Here is a 20,427-nt window from a genome sequence, read left to right on the forward strand (position 1 = left end):
GTGTGAGGGCACTTACACAAAATATGAATACCAGGAGGCAGGGGTCAGGGGTCACCTTGGAGACTGGACATTAGACTCCAGGGTTTGAATCACTCAATAACATTTGCCTCAGTTTACACATATGTAAAATGGGAATAATAGTAGTATCTGCTTTTTATGATTAAAATAGCTAATATATTTTAAAAGTTAAGAATGTATTTAAGATATTTATGAGTGAATTATAGGACATCTGGCATTTGCTTTAAATACTCCAGAAAAAAAATTGAGGGAGGAGAATGATGGTGGTTAATAAAACATATATGGCAAATGTTAAAATGTTGATGATAATGATTTAAGGTGGGCAACGCATACATAAAGTTTTTTTAATGATCTTTAACTTTTAAAAATATTTATTGATGTATGGTTGATTTACAATGTGTTAATTTCTGCTTACAGCAAATTGACTCAGATATATATATATTCTTTTTCAGATTCTTTTCCATTATGGTTTATCACAGGATATTGAATATAGTTTCCTGTACTATACAGGAGGACCTTGTTGTTTATCCATAATTATCTTTTCTTTATTTCTTAAGTTTAAAATTTCCCATAATAAAAAGTTACATAATTTTTTACATAAAATGTTTATAGCAGTACCTGGAACATAGTAAACAGTCAATAAATGCTGGTTATTATTTTTGGAAAAAAGAAATGATATATGCAGCCCTATGTTCATTGCAGCATTATTTACAATAGTTAAGATATGGAAGTAACCTGAGTGTTTATTGATAGATGAATGGATAAAGGATATGACATATATATATAAATATACATGAATATTAGCCATAAAAAAAGAATACAGTCTTGCCATTTGAGACAACATGAATGGACCTAGAGAGTATTATCCTAAGTGAAGGAAACAGACAGAGAAAGACAAATATTGTATGGTTTCACTTATATGTGGAATGTAAGAAACAAAACAAATGAATAAACATAATAAAACAGAAACAGAAACAGATGCAGAGAACAAACTGGTGGTTGCCAGGGGGAGGGAGTGGGGGGAGGAAAGAAATAGGCGGGGGAGATTAGGAGGTATAAACTTCCAGTTGCAAAATTAATGAGTCACGTGTATGAAATGTATAACGTGGGGTATATAGTCATTACTTATATAATATCTTTGTATGGTGACAGAACTTAACTGGACTTATAATGGTGATTATTCTAAATGTATAGAAATACTGAATCACTATGTTGTGTAACAGTAACTAACAGAGTTGTAGGTCAATTATACTCCCCAAACAAACAAACTCATAGAAAGAGAGATCAGTTTTTTGGTTACAGAGGCAGGGTGTTGGGGAAGGCGGAATTGGAGGAAGTCAGTCAAAAAGTACAAACTTTCAGTTACAAGGTATATAAGTACTAGGGATATAATGTACTACATGATAAATTTAATTAACACTGTGTATATTATATATGAAATTTTTTAAGAGAGTAAATTCTGAGTTCTCATCACAAGGAAAAAATTTAGTTTCTTTAATTTTGTATCTGTATGAGATGATGGATGTTCACCAAGCATATTATGATAATCATGTCCTGATGTATATAAGTGAAATCATTATTCTGTATACCTTAAATTTATACAGTGCTGTATGTCAGTTATACCTCAGTGAAACTCTAGGAAAATAAATAAATAAATAAAATACATTTTTCCAGAAAAATAAAAATTATTTCTTCTTGCCCTCCGTGGATGGCCTTGAGCACTCCTTGCCACACTCTTGCCCAGACTGTAGTTCATACCATTCACCTTTAAATTCTTTGATTCCAAATAGACAAAAAGATAAAGTAGAAATTTCTTAGACTATCAAATGAGGCTTTTCATTTTTTAGTCTGATTTTTTTCATAATGAGTTATATTCTAGCCACAGGAATTACTCAGTTTTCTGAGCAGTTTAGTAATTTAGAAATTTTGTAACATACTCTTAACACTTCAAATTTTTATTGCAAATGGTATTTCTCTAACTGCAATTTTCCTCCTTTCTTTGTCTTTTTTACTTGTATTTAACTCTGAGAATTAGTCTTCAAATTTTATCCTCTATTATATAGTCCCTGATAACTTTTGCCAGTTAACCACTACCCCCCTGACTATTTTATTGCATTTTATTTATTTATTGCAAAGTCTACCTTTAAATTGAGCTGCTAGAGACTAGTGATCTGAGATATTCATCTCAGTAGTTCGTGAAACCTGTTTATCTATGGCAGTTAGAACAATGCCTGACACATAGCAGTATATGTTTGTGGGATAAATAAATGAACGAAGAGGAGTCCACACCAAAGCTATTACAGAAGACTTTGCATATTCTATCTGATGGCAAATACTACTCTAGAAAAAGATTTACTCTAGTATGGAGATGTCATTTGCCCAGGATCAAATATTCAATGTCCTAAGATAAAATCCTGAGTTTAAAATTATATAACAAATTTAGTGATGGAAATGGTAAAAGGACTGGTGTTTGAAAGCTTACACCAGTGTACCTCTTGTCTATCAACCTGACTACTTCTTGAAGGAGGACTGAATTATAAAGTTTATTTACATTGAGTTTTGACATGTACCATCTGTATGCAGTCAAAGATTTTCAGTTAACTGATGTTTGCAGTTGGTTTTTATTAGTCTTCATCTTCAAAATATTTACTTGTATTCCTATTTCACTTAAATTTTAAAAATAGGAATGAATGTTGAATTTTATTAAATTCCCATTTAGTATTTGTTAATATGATAGTTTTTCTTCTTTAAATTATGATGTAGTGTTATAGTGATGTATTGCTTGATATTGGACCATTCTTGAATTCTTGTACCATATCTTCCTTTGTCAAGGCATTATTCTTCTGATAGTAATGTATTATACCTGCTAACAGTTCATCTGGCTTTTTTGAAGTTATTTTCATTATACTAATGGGTTTCTATTGTTTACAGGTAAATATTAAGCAATGTAACTCTTCATTATATTTTAGAAATCATTTGAAATAAGCATTGAATCAAACTTAACCCAAAAGTTGAATTTAGATATGGAAGTTCTAGCAGTTCTGCCAAGTCAGGAATATGACAGCTAACATTTATTAAGTGTTTAATTTGTGCCAATTAGTCTTTTAACTGCTTTATATTTATTAACCAATTTAAATACTATGGCATTCCTATGAAACAAAAATTATTATTATCCCCATCTTGGGACTGAGGAACTGAGACACATAGATGAAAATTACTCAGGGTCACATAGATGGTAAACGGTGGAGTTAGGATTTCAAATCAAGTGTTCCGGCTCCAGAGCCTACATTCTTTAAAATTATGCAGTATTCCTCCAGCATGACCTGGGGGAAACACAAATCCCAAGAATTATCTGTTTAAAGACAAAATCTGACAATCATTGCTAATATTTGGTTGACTACTTCAACAGTGTAGAATCTATAAGAGAAAATACCATAACTACATATCATCTATTAATATAACAATACAGATTGGGGAATAACTGTAGTTAACTATTTAAAAACTTAAATGTTACCAAAATAATAATACTTTTTTTCATCTTTTCAGCAATCTTGACACAGAAGAACTATGTGGTAAGTTTATTTAAAGCCAATCAAACCCATTATTTGCTTTAGAATAAAAAAGAACACTGTCTTACATATTTCTACAAACCCTGAAATTAATGTCATAGATTAGGAATTCTGGAATAAAGTAAAAGATAGCTGAGATCTCAAGGAATTTATCTTTATCCATGAGTTTTGCTCAAGCATGTATTTCACTGAAGAAAGAGTTGGCCCTTATTAATTTGTTCATAGCAGGAGAATTGTAATTAGTACAATAAGTTTCACAAGAATATATTCCATCAGATTGAATATATTTTAAAATTGTTGTTTAATACAACTTCATTATTCACTTCAAATATATTGTGCAGAGGCTTTGGTTATTTTTTTGCAAAGCTGATCCCTTGATATGTAAAAACAACTTTGTCCCATACTTTGCCTAAACCATTCTGGAATGTCACTTGCAAAACAAGTGATTCAGTGGGGAGAAATGTCTTAACAAATTCCTGATTTAGTGGCCTCTTCATTTATTTTCTTCGTTTTTGTGGGTGGAAACAAAAGTAATAGGCTAGAAATATGAAAAGGCAAATACTTTTGAGATTTATTCTTCGTTCTCAAAAATTTGTCTTCTCTAATAATAGAACTAGATTAAGGACCTACTCTATATTTTAAAAGCTTTGACTATGATTTTCCTGCATAATTTTAGTTAGGGAACTAGTTAAGGGGTTTTAATTCAACAGAATTGCTCTATATTTTTAAACCCAGTGATTGTACTCCTAATTGTGCGTTATAATACTCCCCCTCTGTTCAAGAATATGCATTTTAATTTCCAGAGTGAAGTTTCATTTTTCATTATTTTATGAATATAAAGTAAACATATTATAATCAAAATGGATTCTAATTAAAACCGAAGTTTTCAGTGCTAGCAAATGAAATATGTAGACTCACACCCAGCAAAAATACTCCCTTTTATGTGGGAGGGGCAGTGTTTGATTAACATGGAAAATGGATTTCTTGTGCTCTTTAGTAGAAGCCAATTAACGGGTCCAAGTATCTAAAACTTTCATTCTGTTGCTTTTATTTAGTTTGTCAGCTTACTAAATTATGGACCTAGAATTCAAAATAATTTAATAAATGTTTTATTAAAATAAAGTATAGATATTTCTTATTTTATTTACCAAAGTAATATTTAACTATTTTTTTTTAAATTTAGCAACACGGAATTATATAGGTGTATAAGAGAAAATGTCAAAGGCTCTCACTCACTTCTCTTTCCCCTGATACTGATCTCCACTGCTAATTGCTTGGAATGTATCCTTCCAAACATTTTTACACATGTAATGACATTGATATATATGTGTATGTTTTTTTCCAACAATGTGTATACTATATGATCAATACAAGTGCACACTGTTCTATATCATTTTATTAAAAAGGCTGCATAGTGCCCCATTTACCTTAAAATTTTTAACCAAATACCTTTTAGTTGTTTTGGGTTTTCAGGTTGTTTCCAAATTTCCACTGGGACAAACAGCACTGAAGTAAATATCCTTGTTTGTATTCTCTTTGCATTCTTATACAAGTAGTTCTGTAAGATGGATTCCCAAAAGTGTAGTTACTTGGTCAAAGATTCTTCCAGTGTGCACGCCCAGCAGCAGTATATAGGCAAGTCAAGATTACTCACTTTCCTAAATAGCAGCTTTAGGCCATAACTTATTCCTACCAGTCAATACATAACTTGACTTTAATTAGGTAATTGTGTATGAACTTTAGCATTGAGTCTCTGGTTTCCTATTTGTGCCATTTCCTGATCTTATGCAGCTTATAACTGTTTTTGTCCTCTTACTCAATTTTTTATTAGCGTATAATTGCTTTACAATGTTGTGTTAATTTCTGCTGTACAAAGAAGTGAATCAGATATATATATATATATATATATATCCCCTCCCTCTTGGACCTCCCTCCCACCCCCCATCCCACTCATCTAGGTCATCACAGAGCACTGAGCTGAGCTTCCTCTGCTATGCAACAGGCTTCTACTAGCTATCTATTTTACATATGGTAGTGTATATATGTCAGTCTTAATCTCCCAATTCATCCTACCCTCCCCTTCCCCCTCTGTGTCCACATGTCCATTCTCTATGTCTGCAACTCTGTTCCTGACATGGAAATAGGTTCTTCTGTACCATTTTCTAGATTCCACATACATGCATTAATATATGATATATGTTTTTCTCTTCCTGACTTACTTCAGTCTGTATGACAGACTCTAAGTCCACCCACGTCTCTACAAATGACCCAATTTCATTCCTTTTAATGGCTGAGTAATATTTCATTGTATATATGTACCACATCTTCTTTATCCATTCATTTGTTGTTGGACATTTAGGTTGCTTCCATGTCCTGGCTATTGTAAATATTGCTGTAATGAACATTGGGGTACTTGTGTCTTTTGAATTATGGTTTTCTCAGGGTATATGCTCATACTGGGTCATATGCTAGTTCTATTTTTAGTTTTTAAAAGGAACTCCCATACTGTTCTCCACAGTGGCTGTATCAGTTTACATTCCCACTAACAGTGCAAGAGGGTTCCCTTTTCTCCACACCATCTCCAGCATTTATTGTTTGTAGATTTATTGATGATGGCCTTTCTGACCTGCGTGAGATGATATCTCATTGTAGTTTTGTTTTGCATTTCTCTGAATATTAGTGATGTTGAGCATCTTTTCATGTGCCTCTTGGCCATCTGTATGTCTTCTTTGGAGAAATGTCTATTTAGGTCTTCTGCCCATTTTTGGATTGGGTTGCTTGCTTTTTTGATATTGAGCTGCATGAGCTCTTTGAATATTTTGGAGATTAATCCTTTGTCCGTCGCTTCATTTGCAAATATTTTTTTCCCATTCTGAGGGTTGTCTTTTCGTCTTGTTTATAGTTTCCTTTGCTTTGCAAAAGTTTTTAAATTTTAATTAGGGCTCATTTGTTTATTTTTGTTTTTACTTTCATTACTATAGTAGGTGGGTCATAAAAGATCTTACTGTGGTTTATCTCAGGGAGTGTTTTTCCTGTGTTTTCCTCTAAGCATTTTATTGTGTCCAATTCTACATTAAGCTCTTTAATCCATTGTGAGTTTCTTGTGTATGGCGTTAAATAATGTTCTAATTTCATTCTTTCACATGTAGCTGTCCAGTTTTCCCAGCACCACTTATTGAAGAGGCTGTCTTTTCTCCATTGTATATTCTTGCCTCCTTTGTCAAAGATAAGGTGACCACAGGTGCATGGGTTTATCTCTGGGCTTTCTATCCTGTTCCATTAATCTGTGTTTCTGTTTTTGTGCCAATACCATACTATCTTGATTGCTGTAGGTTTGTAGTATAGTCTGAAGTGATGAAGTCTGATTCCTCCAGATGCATTTTTCTTTCTCAAGATTGCTTTTGCTATTCGAGGTCTTTTGTGTTTCCATACAAGTTGTAAAATTGTTTGTTCTAATTCTGTGAAGAATCTCATTCGTAATTTGATAGGTATTGCAGTGGATCTGTAGATTGCTTTGGATGGTATAATCATTTTCACATTATTGATTCTTCCAATCCAAGAACATGGCATATTTCTCCATCTGTTTGTGTCATCTTTGATTTCTTGCACCAGTGTTTTATACTTTTCTGCATACAGGTCTTTTGCCCCCTTAGGTAGGTTTATTCCTAGCTGTTTTTTTTTCTTTTTGTTGCAATAGTAAATGGGATTGTTTCCTTAATTTCTCCTTCTGATCTTTTGTTGCTAGTGTATAGGAATGTGAGAGTTTTCTGCACATTAATTTCATATCCTGCAACTTTACCAAATTCATTGTTTAGTTCTCATTGTTTTCTTGTGGCATCTTTAGGATTTTCTATGTATAGTATCACAGAACCTGCAACAGTGACAGTTTTACTTCTTCTTTTCCAATTTGTATTCGTTTTATTTCTTTTTCTTCTCTGATTTGCATGACTAGAACTTCCAAAACTATGTTGAATAAGAGTGGCGAGAGTGGACATCCTTGTCTTGTTCCTGTTCTTAGAGGAAGTGATTTCAGTTTTTCAGCATTGAGAATGATGTTTGCTGTGGGTTTGTCATATATGGCCTTTACTATGTTGAAGTATGTTCCCTCTATGCCCAGTTTCTGGAGAGTTTTTATCATAAATGGGTGTTGAATTTTGTCAAAAGCTTTTTCTGCATCTATTGACATGATCACATGGTTTTCATTCTTTAATTTGTTAATATGGTGTACCATATTGTTTGATTTGCATATATTGAATAATCCTTTCATTCCTGAGATAAATCCCACTTGATCATGGTGTATAATCATTTTAATGTGTTGTTGGATTCTGTTTGCTAGTATTTTGTTCAGGATTTTTGTGTCTATGTTCATCAGTGATATTGATCTGTGATTTTCTTTTTTTGTGATCTCTTTGTCTGGTTTTGGTATCAGGGTGATGGTGGCCTTGTGGAATGAGTTCAGAAATGCCCTCCCTCTGCAATATTTTGGAAGAGTTTGAGAAGGAAAGGTGTTAGCTCTTCTCTTAATATTTGGTAGAATTTGCCTGTGAAGCCATCTGATCCTGGACTCTTGTTTGTTGGAAAATTTTTCATTACAGTTTCAATTTCATTACTTGTGATTGGCCTGTTTATATTTTGTCATTCTTCCTTGTTCAGGCTTGGAAAGTTGTACCTTTCCAAGAATTTGTCCATTTCTTCCATGTTGTCCATTTTATTGGCATATAGTTGCTTGTAGTAGTCTCTTATGATCTTTTTTATATTTCTGCTGTGTCCATTGTAATTTCTCCTTTTTCATTTCTAATTTTATTGATGTGAGTCCTCTTCCGTTTTTTCTTGATGAGTTTGGCTAAAGGTTTATCATTTTATTTTTTATCTTCTCAAAGAACCAACTTTCCATCTTAGTGATCTTTGCTATTGTTTTCGTCTCTATTTCATTTATTTCTTCTCTGATCTTTATGATTTCTTTCATTCTACTACCATTGAGTTTTGTTTGTTCTTCTTTCTCTAGTGGCTTTAGCTGTAAGGTTAGATTGTTTATTTGAGATTTTTCTTGTTTCTTAAGATGAGGTTGAATTTCTATAAACTTTCCTCTTAGAACTTCTTTTGCTGTGTCTGATAGGTATTGGGTCATCGTTTTTTCATTGTCATTCGTTTCTATGTATTTTCTTTTTTTTCTTCTTTGATTTGTTCAGTGATCTCTTGGTTATTTAGCAGTGCACTGTTTAGCCTCCTTGTGTTTGTGATTTTTACAGGTTTTTCCTGTAATTGATTTCTAACCTCATAGTGTTGTGGTCAGAAAAGATGCTTGATATGATTTCAATTTTCTTAAGTTTTCTGAAGGTTGATTTGTGACCCAAGATGTGATCTATCCTGGAGAATGTTCTGTGTGCACTGAGGTGAAAATATCTTCTGCTCCTTTTTTGTGGAACGTCTATAACTATCAATTAAATCTATCTGGTCTATTGTGTCATTTAAATCTGTGTTTCCCTATTTATTTTCTGTCTGGATGATCTGTCCTTTGGTGTAAGTGCGGTGTTAAAGTCCCCCACTATTATTGTGTTACTGTTAATTTCCTCTTTTATGGCTGTCAGCATTTGCATTATGTATTTAGGTGATGCTATGTTGGGTGTATATTCATAATTGTTATATATTCTTCTTGGATTGATCCCTTGATCATTATGTAATGTCCTTATTTGCCTCTTGTAAAATTCTTTATTTTAAAGTCTATTTTCTCTGATATGAGAATTTCTACTCCAGCTCTCTTTTGATTTCCATTTGCATAGAATATATTTTTCTGTCCCCTCACTTTCAGTCTGTATGTGTCCCTAGGTCTAAAGTGGATCTCTTGTAGACAGCATATATATGAGTCTTGTTTTATTTTATTTTATTTTTTTGGCGGTACATGGACCTCTCACTGTTGTGGCCTCTCCCGTTGTGGAGCACAGGCTCCAGACGCACAGGCTCAGCAGCCATGGCTCACGGGCCCAGCCACTCTGCAGCATGTGGGATCTTCCTGGACTGGGGCATGAACCCATGTCCCCTGCATTGGCAGGCGGACTCTCAACCACTGCGCCACCAGGGAAGCCCTGAGTCTTGTTTTTGTATCCATTCAGCCAGCCTGGGTCTTTTGGTTGGAGCATTTAATCCATTTACATTCAAGGTAACTATTGATATGTATGTTCCTCTTATCATTTTGTTAATTTCTTTGAGTTTGTTTTTGTGGGTCTTTTTCTTCTCCTGTGTTTCCTGCTTAGAGAATTTCCTTTAGCATTTGTCGTAAAGCTGGTATGGTGGTGCTGATTCTCTTAGCTTTTGCCTGTCTGTGAAGGTTTTTTTTTTTTTTTTTTTTTTTTTTTTTTGTGGCATGCAGGCCTCTCACTGCTGTGGCCTCTCCTGTTGTGGAGCACAGGCTCCGGATGCGCAGGCTCAGTGGCCATGGCTCACGGGCCCAGCCGCTCCATGGCATGTGGGATCCTCCCAGACCGGGGCATGAACCCGTGTCCCCTGCATTGACAGGCGGACTCTCAACCACTGCGCCACCAGGGAAGCCCTGTGAAGTTTTTGATTGCTCTGTCGAATGTCAATAAGATCCTTTCTGGGTAGAGTAATCTTGGTTACAGGTTTTTCCCTTTCAATACTGTAAATATATCCTGCCACTCCTTCTGGCCTGCTGAGTTTCTGCTGAAAAATCTGCTGATAACCTTATGGGAATTCCCTTGTATGTTATTTTTTGCTTTTCTTTGCTGCTTTTAATATTTTTTCTTTGAATTTAATTTTTGTTAGGTTTTTTTTTTTGCGGTACGCGGGGCCCTCACTGTTGTGGCCTCTCCCATTGCAGTGCACAGGCTCCGGATGAGCAGGCTCAGCAGCCATGGCTCATGGGCCCAGCGGCTCCACGGCATGTGGGATCTTCCCGGACTGAGGCACGAACCCGCGTCCCCTGCATCGACAGGCTGACTCTCAACCACTGCACCACCAGAGAAGCCCAATTTTTGTTAGTTTGATTAATATGTGTCTTGGTGTGTTTCTCCAAGGGTTTATACTGTTTGAGACTCTCTGCACTTACTTGACTTGAGTGGCTATTTCCTTTCCCATGTTATGTAAGTTTTTGACTATAACCTCTTCAAATATTTTCTCATATCCTTTCTTTTTCTCTTCTTCTGGGACCTCTGTAATTCAAATGTTTGTGCATTTAATATTGTCCCAGAAGTCACTGAGACTGTCTTCAATTCTTTTCATTCTTTTTTCTTAATCTACTCCTCAGCAGTTATTTCCAGCATTCTATCTTTCATCTAACTTATTTGTTCTTTTGCCTCAGCTATTCTGCTATTGATTCCTTCAAGTGTATTTTTCATTTCAATTATTGTTTTGCTCATCCTTATTTTTTTGTTCTTTATTTCTTCTAGTTCTTTGTGAAACATTTCTTGTATTTTTTTGTTCTGTGTCTCCATTCTATTTCTGAGATTTTGGTTCACCTTTACTGTCATTACTGTGAATTATTTTTCAGGTAGGTTGCCTATTTTCTTTTCATTTATTTGGCCATGTTTTTACCTTGCTCCTTCATCTGTAACATATTTTTTTGTCATCTCATTATTTATTTATTTATTTTTTGAGGTACGCGGGCCTCTCACTGTTGCGGCCTCTCCCGTTGCAGAGCACAGGCTCCAGACGTGCAGGTTCAGCAGTCATGGCTCACAGGCCTAGCTGCTCCATGGCATGTGGGATCTTCCTGGACTGGGGCACAAACCTGTGTCCCCTGCATTGGCAAGTGGACTCTCAACCACTGCACCACCAGGAAAGCCCTGTCATCTTATTTTTTTTGATGGGTAGGGCTGTGTTTCTTCTTACTGGTTGTTTGGCCTGAGGCCTTCCTCATTGGAGTTTGCAGGCAGTTGACTAGAGCCAGGTCTTGGAACTGAGATGAGGACCTACAGGAGACCTCCCTCCAATTAATATCCCCTGGGGTCTGAGGTTCTCTGTTAGTCCAGCAGCTTGGACTCAGCACTCCCACCAAAGGAGCTCAGGTACTACCCCTGGCTTGCTTATCACTGAATTCCTTAACTGAGATTTGCCACTTCATTTTCACCTTGCAGAGCTATTCTCAGAAGACACATAGAATGTAGTTTCAGACCCTCTTGAGTGACTCTTTTAAAATCTTGAATATCTTCTGTTCAGAAACCAGTGCAGTTGCACTTCTCTCTCAGCCAAAAAGTTCTCTCTACTCTTGTTCATTTTTATTGAACTATTTTGCAAATCTTCAACTTGGTACCTGAATATTTTAAGATACTTAAGGACGGGTGATGAATAATTACAGTGAAAGTTCATATAGCTAGAGTGCTTGATCTGAAAGCATATAGAAAGCTTTATGAGCAAGTTTGAATATATTCAGTAGTCTAAGTTTTCATCTAGTTAGTTTTTACCTACCAATTACTTTAAAAGTTAGCTAAATTCTGTAAATAAGATTGATAAAACTGAGGAAACTCCCATAAGAATTGTATAAGCCTTATATGCAAGGTTCCTTTAAGTTTCTGTGCCCAAATTCCCCTTAGTCAGACTGTATAGGAGCACGACATTGCATTGCCAGATCCTGGGCAGTGTTGAGGGACTTGTACCAGCTGAGTCTGGGTACTAGAAAATCGTTTCTACTCCAGACTTTTAGAGCTATGGTTACTTGGCACCTTTATAAAATCACCTAAAAGAGTTGTAGAACAGTTTGAGTGACACTGATCTGCATCCCCTCAAAATAACTCATTCTTAGATTTTCGACTGATGCCTTTATTTGCAACATGGGTGTTCTAACTCTCTCTTTTTGTCTTGGTCAGCTCAGTTATTTTCTTTCCTATCTAATACAACTCTTGGGAAGTTACAGCAAGGTACACACTGTGGTTCTCATCTAAACTCATGAAAATGCTTTGTGAGATCAGTTCCCAGTGTGATCTTTTTGGCAGGTAGTTCTCTGGTTCTGACTTGGAATTCTTGGGTCAGATCCAAAAACTCAACAACTTGGAGGACTGAGATGCAGAATAGAAGAAAACTCTGTAATCTAGTGATGTGACACCACCAATTAAGTAAAATAGTGAAGGAGGAAGGGAGAAACTAACCTTTGGTTAGCATTTCTTTTTCTTGTTTTGGCCACACAGCCTGTGAGATTTTAGTTCCCTGACCAGGGATTGAGCCCATGCCCTCAGCAGTGAAAGTGCAGTCCTAACCACTGGACCACCAGGGAATTCCCTTGTCAGCATTTTAATAGAGAAGATGTTGCATTGAACATCCATGAGGAGATAATTTCCTTTCTGACAGAAAATTTATTAAATGCATCTGTTTATAACTCTTGCTCTATTTTTAAATTATACTCAATATCTAAACTCTTACTTTTCAAAGCCTCTTCACTTAAACTGAGGAGAATTAGTTCTCACACATTTCTATATGTGCTATACAGTTCTCTTTTGCTCTTGCCCATGAAACCCTATTGGTTTGCAAATTGGCCCTTGTACACAGAGGGCACAGGGAAACCAAAGAAAGAGGCAGACCACTCCACATTGTTAGGTGGCAGGTTTAGTAGACAAGGGAACTTACCCTTCCATACAAGGTTTACATACAAGGATTGTATTGGGCAGCTAGAAAATGAGTAGATCTCTGCACCCTCCCACCAGAATCTTAAGTTTATATAGAGGTTTTAACTGGATTCAGTCACATACAACGTCCAGATTGCTCTCTCAAGGTAGTGTCCTTGGAAATGGCTCCCACTGTGGGAATGTTGGGGAAAGCATACATTCCAAGGACAGGAAAGTGGATGAGAAGCCTCCAATTGCCCAGGTATAACTTGCAGTTCACCCAGTGGTCACGTCCTCTACATGACCTTCTCCAAACCCACATAGAGGTTTCAATAAAAGTAGGTCTTTTCTCCTGGAGGTTATCCCAGTTACAAAGGACAAGAGTTTGAAAGAGTAAATATTTGTTCTAAATTTTTCTCTCTAATGCTAAACACATTTGCCCAGCTCACATTGGTAACATGATTCAAATAAGGATCATGAGTCATAGTAATAGGAATAAAATGTTAATTAGTTCAAGCTTAGCCACTTCCAAAGCCATCCCTGACCTTCCCTCCCTGCTTGCCATATCTTGGGGTATACAGATATACTGCTGAAATTTCAGGCTCCTACCCACTACCACCTCAAAGCTTTGATATGAACTATTGTCCTTTTTTCTGTGACTAAATTACTTCTGGCAATTTATTCTACTCTTGTCTCTCCTGATGGTGTATCACCAGTATTCCCCAAACATTCCATAGTGTGTTCAGATAACACTTTTTTTTTTTTTTTTTTTTTTTTTCTTTTTGCGGTATGCGGGCCTCTCACTGTTGTGGCCTCTCCCGTTGCGGAGCACAGGCTCCGGATGCGCAGGCCCAGAGGCCATGGCTCACGGGCCCAGCCGCTCCGCGGCATATGGGATCCTCCCAGACCGGGGCACGAACCCGTATCCCCTGCATCGGCAGGCGGACTCTTAACCACTGCGCCACCAGGGAGGCCCTAGATAACACTTTTAATAGAAAAATTTGAGGATGTCATTCTCCTTTTGAAAATTGCTCCATGGCTCCCCATTGCACATAGTGGTTCTCAAATCTAATATGTCATATAATCTCCTAGTGAGCCTGTAAAAAAAAAAAAAAAAAAAAAGAAAAGAAAAATGATGAGGCCTGGGCCTCAACTGAAAGATTCTGATTTAATAGATGAGAACTATCAATAATATTCATTTCTAACAAGTACATCAGGCCAGTGCTTCTCAAACGTCAATATGCCTATAACTCACCTGGGGGCTTATTAAAATGCAGATTCTGACTCAGTATGTCTGAGGTGGCATTCTAGCAAGTTCCTAGATGATGCTGATGCTGCTAGTCTACAGGCCAAATTTTGAGCAGTGAGGCTCTAGGGAATTCTATGGAGGATCTGATGAAGATGGTCAAAAACACTGACCTAAACTTTAGGATAAAATTTAGAGCACCTAGCAAGGAATATTTCCAAATATTCAGCCTCCTCTCTCATAACTGATTTGTAGCATCCCGTTTCCTTGCTGTCTTTTCTCCTTAAATATCTCCCAATCCTGTCCCTTATATCCTACCAATGCTGAACAACACATACTCCTACAAACATGAGAAGATACCATCTGCTTCCATGCCTTTGCTTACCCTCCCTCTGATTATCCAGCAGATTACTATTTATCTGTTAATTCAGGCCTTGTTGATGTCTCCTCTGTGAAGCTCTCTCTGACTTACTCCACATGAATTTGGGCATTCTTTGCTCTGTATTTAAATTGCACACTGTACCTGGCTCTTGAACCATTGTCTTGAACAATGATCATGTGTATGGCAGTTGCTTGTTGGAGTGTTTATTTCCCCTACCTGACTGTAGCCTTCTTAAAATAGAGGCTCTGTCTTTTTATCATTGTATTCCAAGTTCCTAGTATAGCACTTGACACATAGAAGGCACTAGTGTGTGTGTTAAGTCATAGAATGAGTAAATGAACCCTCATCATGATAAGTGGAGAGAGAATTATCTCCTTTCATCTATGTTAAATGTCTCTGACTTTTTCACCTAACTTCCCTCTTTGAGTTCATTGGACCCCTACTTGCCCTGGCACATGGCCTGCAGTGTGTAACTTTCAAACAGTTTGAATGACACTGCACTGTACCACCTCAAAATAAACATTAATTAGATTCGCAACTTAAGCTCCTGTTCAGAGCTTGAGTGTTGTAATTCTCTTTTCTCAGTTACTTCCTTTGTAATTGGGGAGTGATTTTTTTTCCTAACTACTTTGAATAGGTGAGAAGAACAAATGAAGAAAGGAGGGAAGGAAGGAAGGAAGGAAAGAAGGAAGGAAGGCTATGTAGTCACGTCTGAATCCTCTAATCATTGTCTTCTCATGTGCTTTATCAGCACATGCCTGCATAGATTTGATTTCAAATTGAAAAGGCAACTTATGTTCTTTCCAGGGATCTTTACTGATTGAGCCAAATATCTTCTATATGAATTGAAATATTTATTTTATTTATGTTTTAATTGAAGTATAGTTGATTTACAATATTGTGTTAGTTTTAGGTGTACAGCATAGAGATTCAGTATTTTTGCAGATTATATTCCATTATAGGTTATTAGAAGATAATGGGTATAATTCCCTGTGCTATATATCTTTGTTGCTCATCTATTTTATGTAGAGCAGTTTGTATCTATTAATCCCATAACCCTAATTTGCCCCTCCCTGCTTCTCTCTCCCCTTCGGTAACCTCAAGTTTGATTTCTATGTCTGTGAGTCTGTTTCTGTTTTGTAGATAGATTCATTTGCATTATTTTTTAGTTTCATACATAAGTGATATCATATACTATTTTTCTTTGTCTAACTGACATTTCACTAAGCATAATATTCTCTAGGTTCATCCACATTGCTGCAAATGTCAGTATTTCATTCTTTTTTATGGCTGAGTAATGTAATACTGTGTGTGTATATATATATACAAACATATCTTCTTAAGCCAGTTGTCTGTTAATGGGCATTTGGGTTGCTTCCATGAATTAGTTATTGGAGACAGTGCTGCCATGAATATTGTGATTCATGCATCTCTTTGAATTAGTGTTTTTGTTTTTTCTGGATGTATATCCAGGAGTGTAATTACTGGATCATATGGTGTTCTATTTTTAGTTTTTTAAGGAACATCCATACTGTTTTCTATAGTGGCTACACCAGTTCACATTCCCACCTGCAGTGTATGATGGTTCTCTTTTCCCCACATCCTCTCTAACATTTGTTATTTGAAGACATTGATGATAACCATTCTGACAGGTGTGAGGTGATACCTCATTGGGGTTTTGATTTGCATTTTTCTAATAATTAGTGATGTTGAGCATCTTTTTATATGTTTTTAACCATCTGTGTGTCTTCTTTGGAGAAATATCTGTTTAGATATTCTGCTCATTTTTTGATTGGCTTGTTTGTTTTTTTGATATGAGCTTCATGAGCTGTTTGTATATTTTGGATATGAACCCCTTGTCCGTTGCATCATTTGAAAATATTTTCTCCCATTCCATAAGTTGTCTTTATGTTTTGTTCTGGTTTTCTTTGCTATGAAAAAGCTTTTAAGTTTAATTAAGTCCCATTAGTCTATTTTTGCTTTTATTTCTTTTGACTTAGGAAACTGTACCAGGAAAATATTGTTATGATCTATGTCAAAGAATGTTTTGCCTATGCTCTCTTCTAGCAATTTTATGGTTGCATGTCTTACATTTAGGTCTTTAAACCATTTTGAGTTTATTTTTGTATGTAGTGTGAAGAAATGTACTAATTTCATTGTTTTACATGTAGTTGTCCAGTTTTCCCAGGACCACTTATTGAAGAGACTGTTTTTCCTTCATTGTATATTCTTGCCTCCTTTGTCATAAATTAATTGACCACCTGTGAGTTTATTTCTGCACTCTCTACTCTGTTACATTGATCTATGTCTCTGTTTCTGTACCAAAATGACACCATTTTGATTACTATAGCTTTGTAGTATAGTCTGAAGTCTGGGACAGTTATATCTTCAGCTTTGTTCTTTTTTCTCAGGATTGCTTTGTCTTTGGGTGTTTTGTGGTTCCATATAAATTTTAGGGTTATTTGTTGCAGTTCTGTGAAAAATGTCCTGGTTATTTTGATAGGGATTGCATTAAATCTCTAGATTGTTTTGTGTCGTATGACCATTTTAACAATATTAATTTTTCTAATCTAAAAGCATGGGATATCTTTCCATTTCTTTGAATTATCTTCAATTTCCTTCACAACTTTTTATAGTTTTCAGAGTATAGGTATTTCACCTCCTTGGTTGAGTATTCCTAGTGTTTTTTTTTTTTTTTTTGATGTGATTATAAATGGAATTTTTTTTTACTTTATCTTTCTGTTAGTTCATTATTAGTGTATAGAAACAGAATAGGTTTCTGTATATTAATTTTGTGTCCTGCTACCTTGCTGAATTCATTTATTAGTTCTAATAGTTTTTGTGTGGAGACTTTATGGTTTTTTAGATAGGGTACAATGTCATCTGCAAATAGTGACAGTTTTACCTCTTTCCTTCCAATCTGAATTCCTTTTATTTCTTTTTCCTGTTTGATTGCTATAGCTAGGACTTGCAATACTATGGTAAATAGAAGCAGTGCGAGTGGACATCTTTGTCTTTTTCCTAAATTTAGTGGAAAGGCTTTCAAGGTTTCAGCATTGAGTATTATGTTAGTTGTGGGTTTGTCATAAATGACCTTTATTATGTTGAGACATAATTCCCTCTGTACCTACTTTGATGAGGTACATAAATCATCATGAATGATGTTGAATTTTGTCAGATGCGTTTTCTGTGTCTATTGAGATGATCATGTGGTTTTTGTTTTTCCTTTTGTTAATGTGGTCTATCACATTGATTGATTTATCATTATATAATGCCTTTCTTTGTCTTTTGTTATAGCCTTTGTTTTAAAGTCTATTTTGTCTGATATAAGTATTGCTATCCCCACTTTCTTGTCATTTCCATATCTTTTTCCATCCTCTCACTTCAAGTCTCTGTGTGTCTTTCTCCCTGAAGTGAGTCTCTTGTTGGCAGCATAATGGAGGGTCTTGTTTTTTTTATTCAATCAACCACCCTGTGTCTTTTGACTGGATCATTTAGTCCAATGGGATTTAAAGTAATTGTTGATAGGTATGTACTTACTGCCATTTTATTCCTTTTCTCCAGTTGTTTTTGCAGCTCTTCTTTGTTCATTTCTTCTTTTTGAATTTCTCATTGTGGTTTAATGACTTTCTTTTGTCATATTCTTGAGGTCTTTTCTTTTTGGTTTTTGTGTGCCTATTGTAGGTTACCATGAGTTCCCCATAATTATACCTACTTGCTTTAAACTGATAATCATTTGGTTCAAACACATTCTAAACACATTTTGTTTGCTTTTCAATATACCTACTAGCTTATCTAAGTGATCTTCAATCCTTACTAAAAATTTGCCTTTCCTATTGGAATTTTCCCCTTCCTATAGATTCTTCCTTCTTTTCCATTTAGAGAAGACCCTCCAAAATTTCTTTTATGGTTAATATTGATGAATTTTTTTAGTTTTTGCTTGTCTGAGAAATTCTTTATTTCTCCTTCTATTCTAAATGATGATCTTGCTAGGTAGAGTATCCTAGGTTGCAGGTTTTTCCCTTTCAGGACTTTGAATGTCACTCTCTTCTGACCTGCAAAATTTCTACAGAGAAATCAGCTGATAGCCTTATCAGGGTTCCCTTGTAACTGACTCTTTGTTTTTCTCTTGCTGCCTTTAGAATTCTCTCTGTAACTTTTGCCATTCTAATTATATGCCTTGGTGTGATCTTTGTGTTCATCTTTTTTAGGACCCTCTGTGCTTCCTGTACCTAGATATCTGTTCCTTCTTTAGTTTTGGGAAGTTTTCAGCCATAATTTCTTCAGATACATTTTTTATCCCTTTTTCTCTCTCTTCTCCTTCTGGGACCCCTATTATGTGTATATTGGCACATTTTATATTACTTCATAGGTTTCATATATTGCTTTTATTTTTTCTTTTTCATTTGTCTTTCTGTCTGCTGTTCTGATTGGGTGAATTCCATTATTTCATCTTCCAGATCACTTATGTATTCTTCTATGTCATTTAGTTGGCTATTCATTACTTCTAGAGTGTTTTTTTTTTTTTTTACCTCAGAAATTGAATTGTGTATTTTCGATTGGGTCTTCTTTATAGTTTACAGTTCCTTGTTAAAATGGTCTGATTTTACTCATTTTTTTCTTTTAAATTTAATGTAATTTATTTATTTTTAAACAGCAGGTTTAAAAATTGTGGTGTTGGGCTTCCCTGGTGGCACAGTGGTTGAGAGTCTGCCTGCTGATGCAGGGGACATGGGTTCGTGCCCCGGTCTGGGAAGATCCCACATGCTGCGGAGCGGCTAGGCCCGTGAGCCATGCCGCTGAGCCTGCGTGTCCAGAGCCTATGCAGTGCAAGAGGCCACAACAGTGAGAGGCCCGTGTACCGCAAAAAAAAAAAAAAAATATTGTGGTGTTGAAGGAGTGTTTTTATGTGGGAGCATCCCTGTGTAGACTCTTTGTGTCCACTGTCTTTTGTGTAAGGGCTGGTTTTGATATGGATGCCAGCCACATATTTCCTCGGTGTGCTGGCTGCTATCCCCTTTAGAGAGGGTGTGTTTGGTGTTGGAGTATCTAAAGCCTGTGCAGAGTGTGAGGCAGGACTTCCTCTCTGCTCCTTGGCTGTCTCTGCCCTGTCAGGGATGGGGTTTGCTCCCAAGTTGCTGGAGTAGAAGCCTTGAGGGTCAGGCTGGAGCTGGCTCTCTTCCCTTTAAGTGTGTGTTTTTCCTTCTCCCTGTACTGAAGCCTTTGCCTCAAAGAAGTGGAGTGCTGAAGTAAGTAGGACTCATATGCTTATAGTGGTCTGGTATGCTGCCTGTGTGTGCATCTGAAGCTCCCCTCATCAACATGTTAAAATCACATCTTTTCCCCTTCTGTGGTTATCTCAGATCTAATGCAAATTTGTGGTTAAGATTGCATATGACAGGAGAATTCACTAGGCTAGGACTTGGGGTAGGGGCATTGTGATTAGAGGAATTGAAGTGGCTGAGCTGCTGGTAGAGGTCTGGACTGCTTCTGGGGCACTCTTTGGGTAAGTGGTAATGCTGGCTGCTGCTGTCCCACCTGGACCACACCTCAGGTAGCCAGGCAATCTCTGTGTTGCTAGATCAGGTATTTTCTCAGGACGTGGCTGCCCTAGGAGCCAGGTCCTATACCAAGCTCAGAGCCTGTACCAAGGCTGTGACA

General features: G+C 36.2%; 1 protein-coding gene across 1 annotated transcript in view; it reads left to right on the forward strand.

Moving 5' to 3' along the window:
* Positions 1–20,427, forward strand: part of NECAB1 (N-terminal EF-hand calcium binding protein 1) — a 232,355-nt gene that overhangs the window by 88,075 nt on the left and 123,853 nt on the right. The window contains exon 4 of the mRNA XM_060116144.1: positions 3,565–3,590. Coding sequence (XP_059972127.1) covers positions 3,565–3,590 — 26 coding nt within the window. The remainder of the gene's footprint in view (positions 1–3,564; positions 3,591–20,427) is intronic.

The sequence above is a fragment of the Mesoplodon densirostris genome, chromosome 13, assembly GCF_025265405.1.
Source record: "Mesoplodon densirostris isolate mMesDen1 chromosome 13, mMesDen1 primary haplotype, whole genome shotgun sequence".
NCBI classification, from domain to species: domain Eukaryota; kingdom Metazoa; phylum Chordata; class Mammalia; order Artiodactyla; family Ziphiidae; genus Mesoplodon; species Mesoplodon densirostris.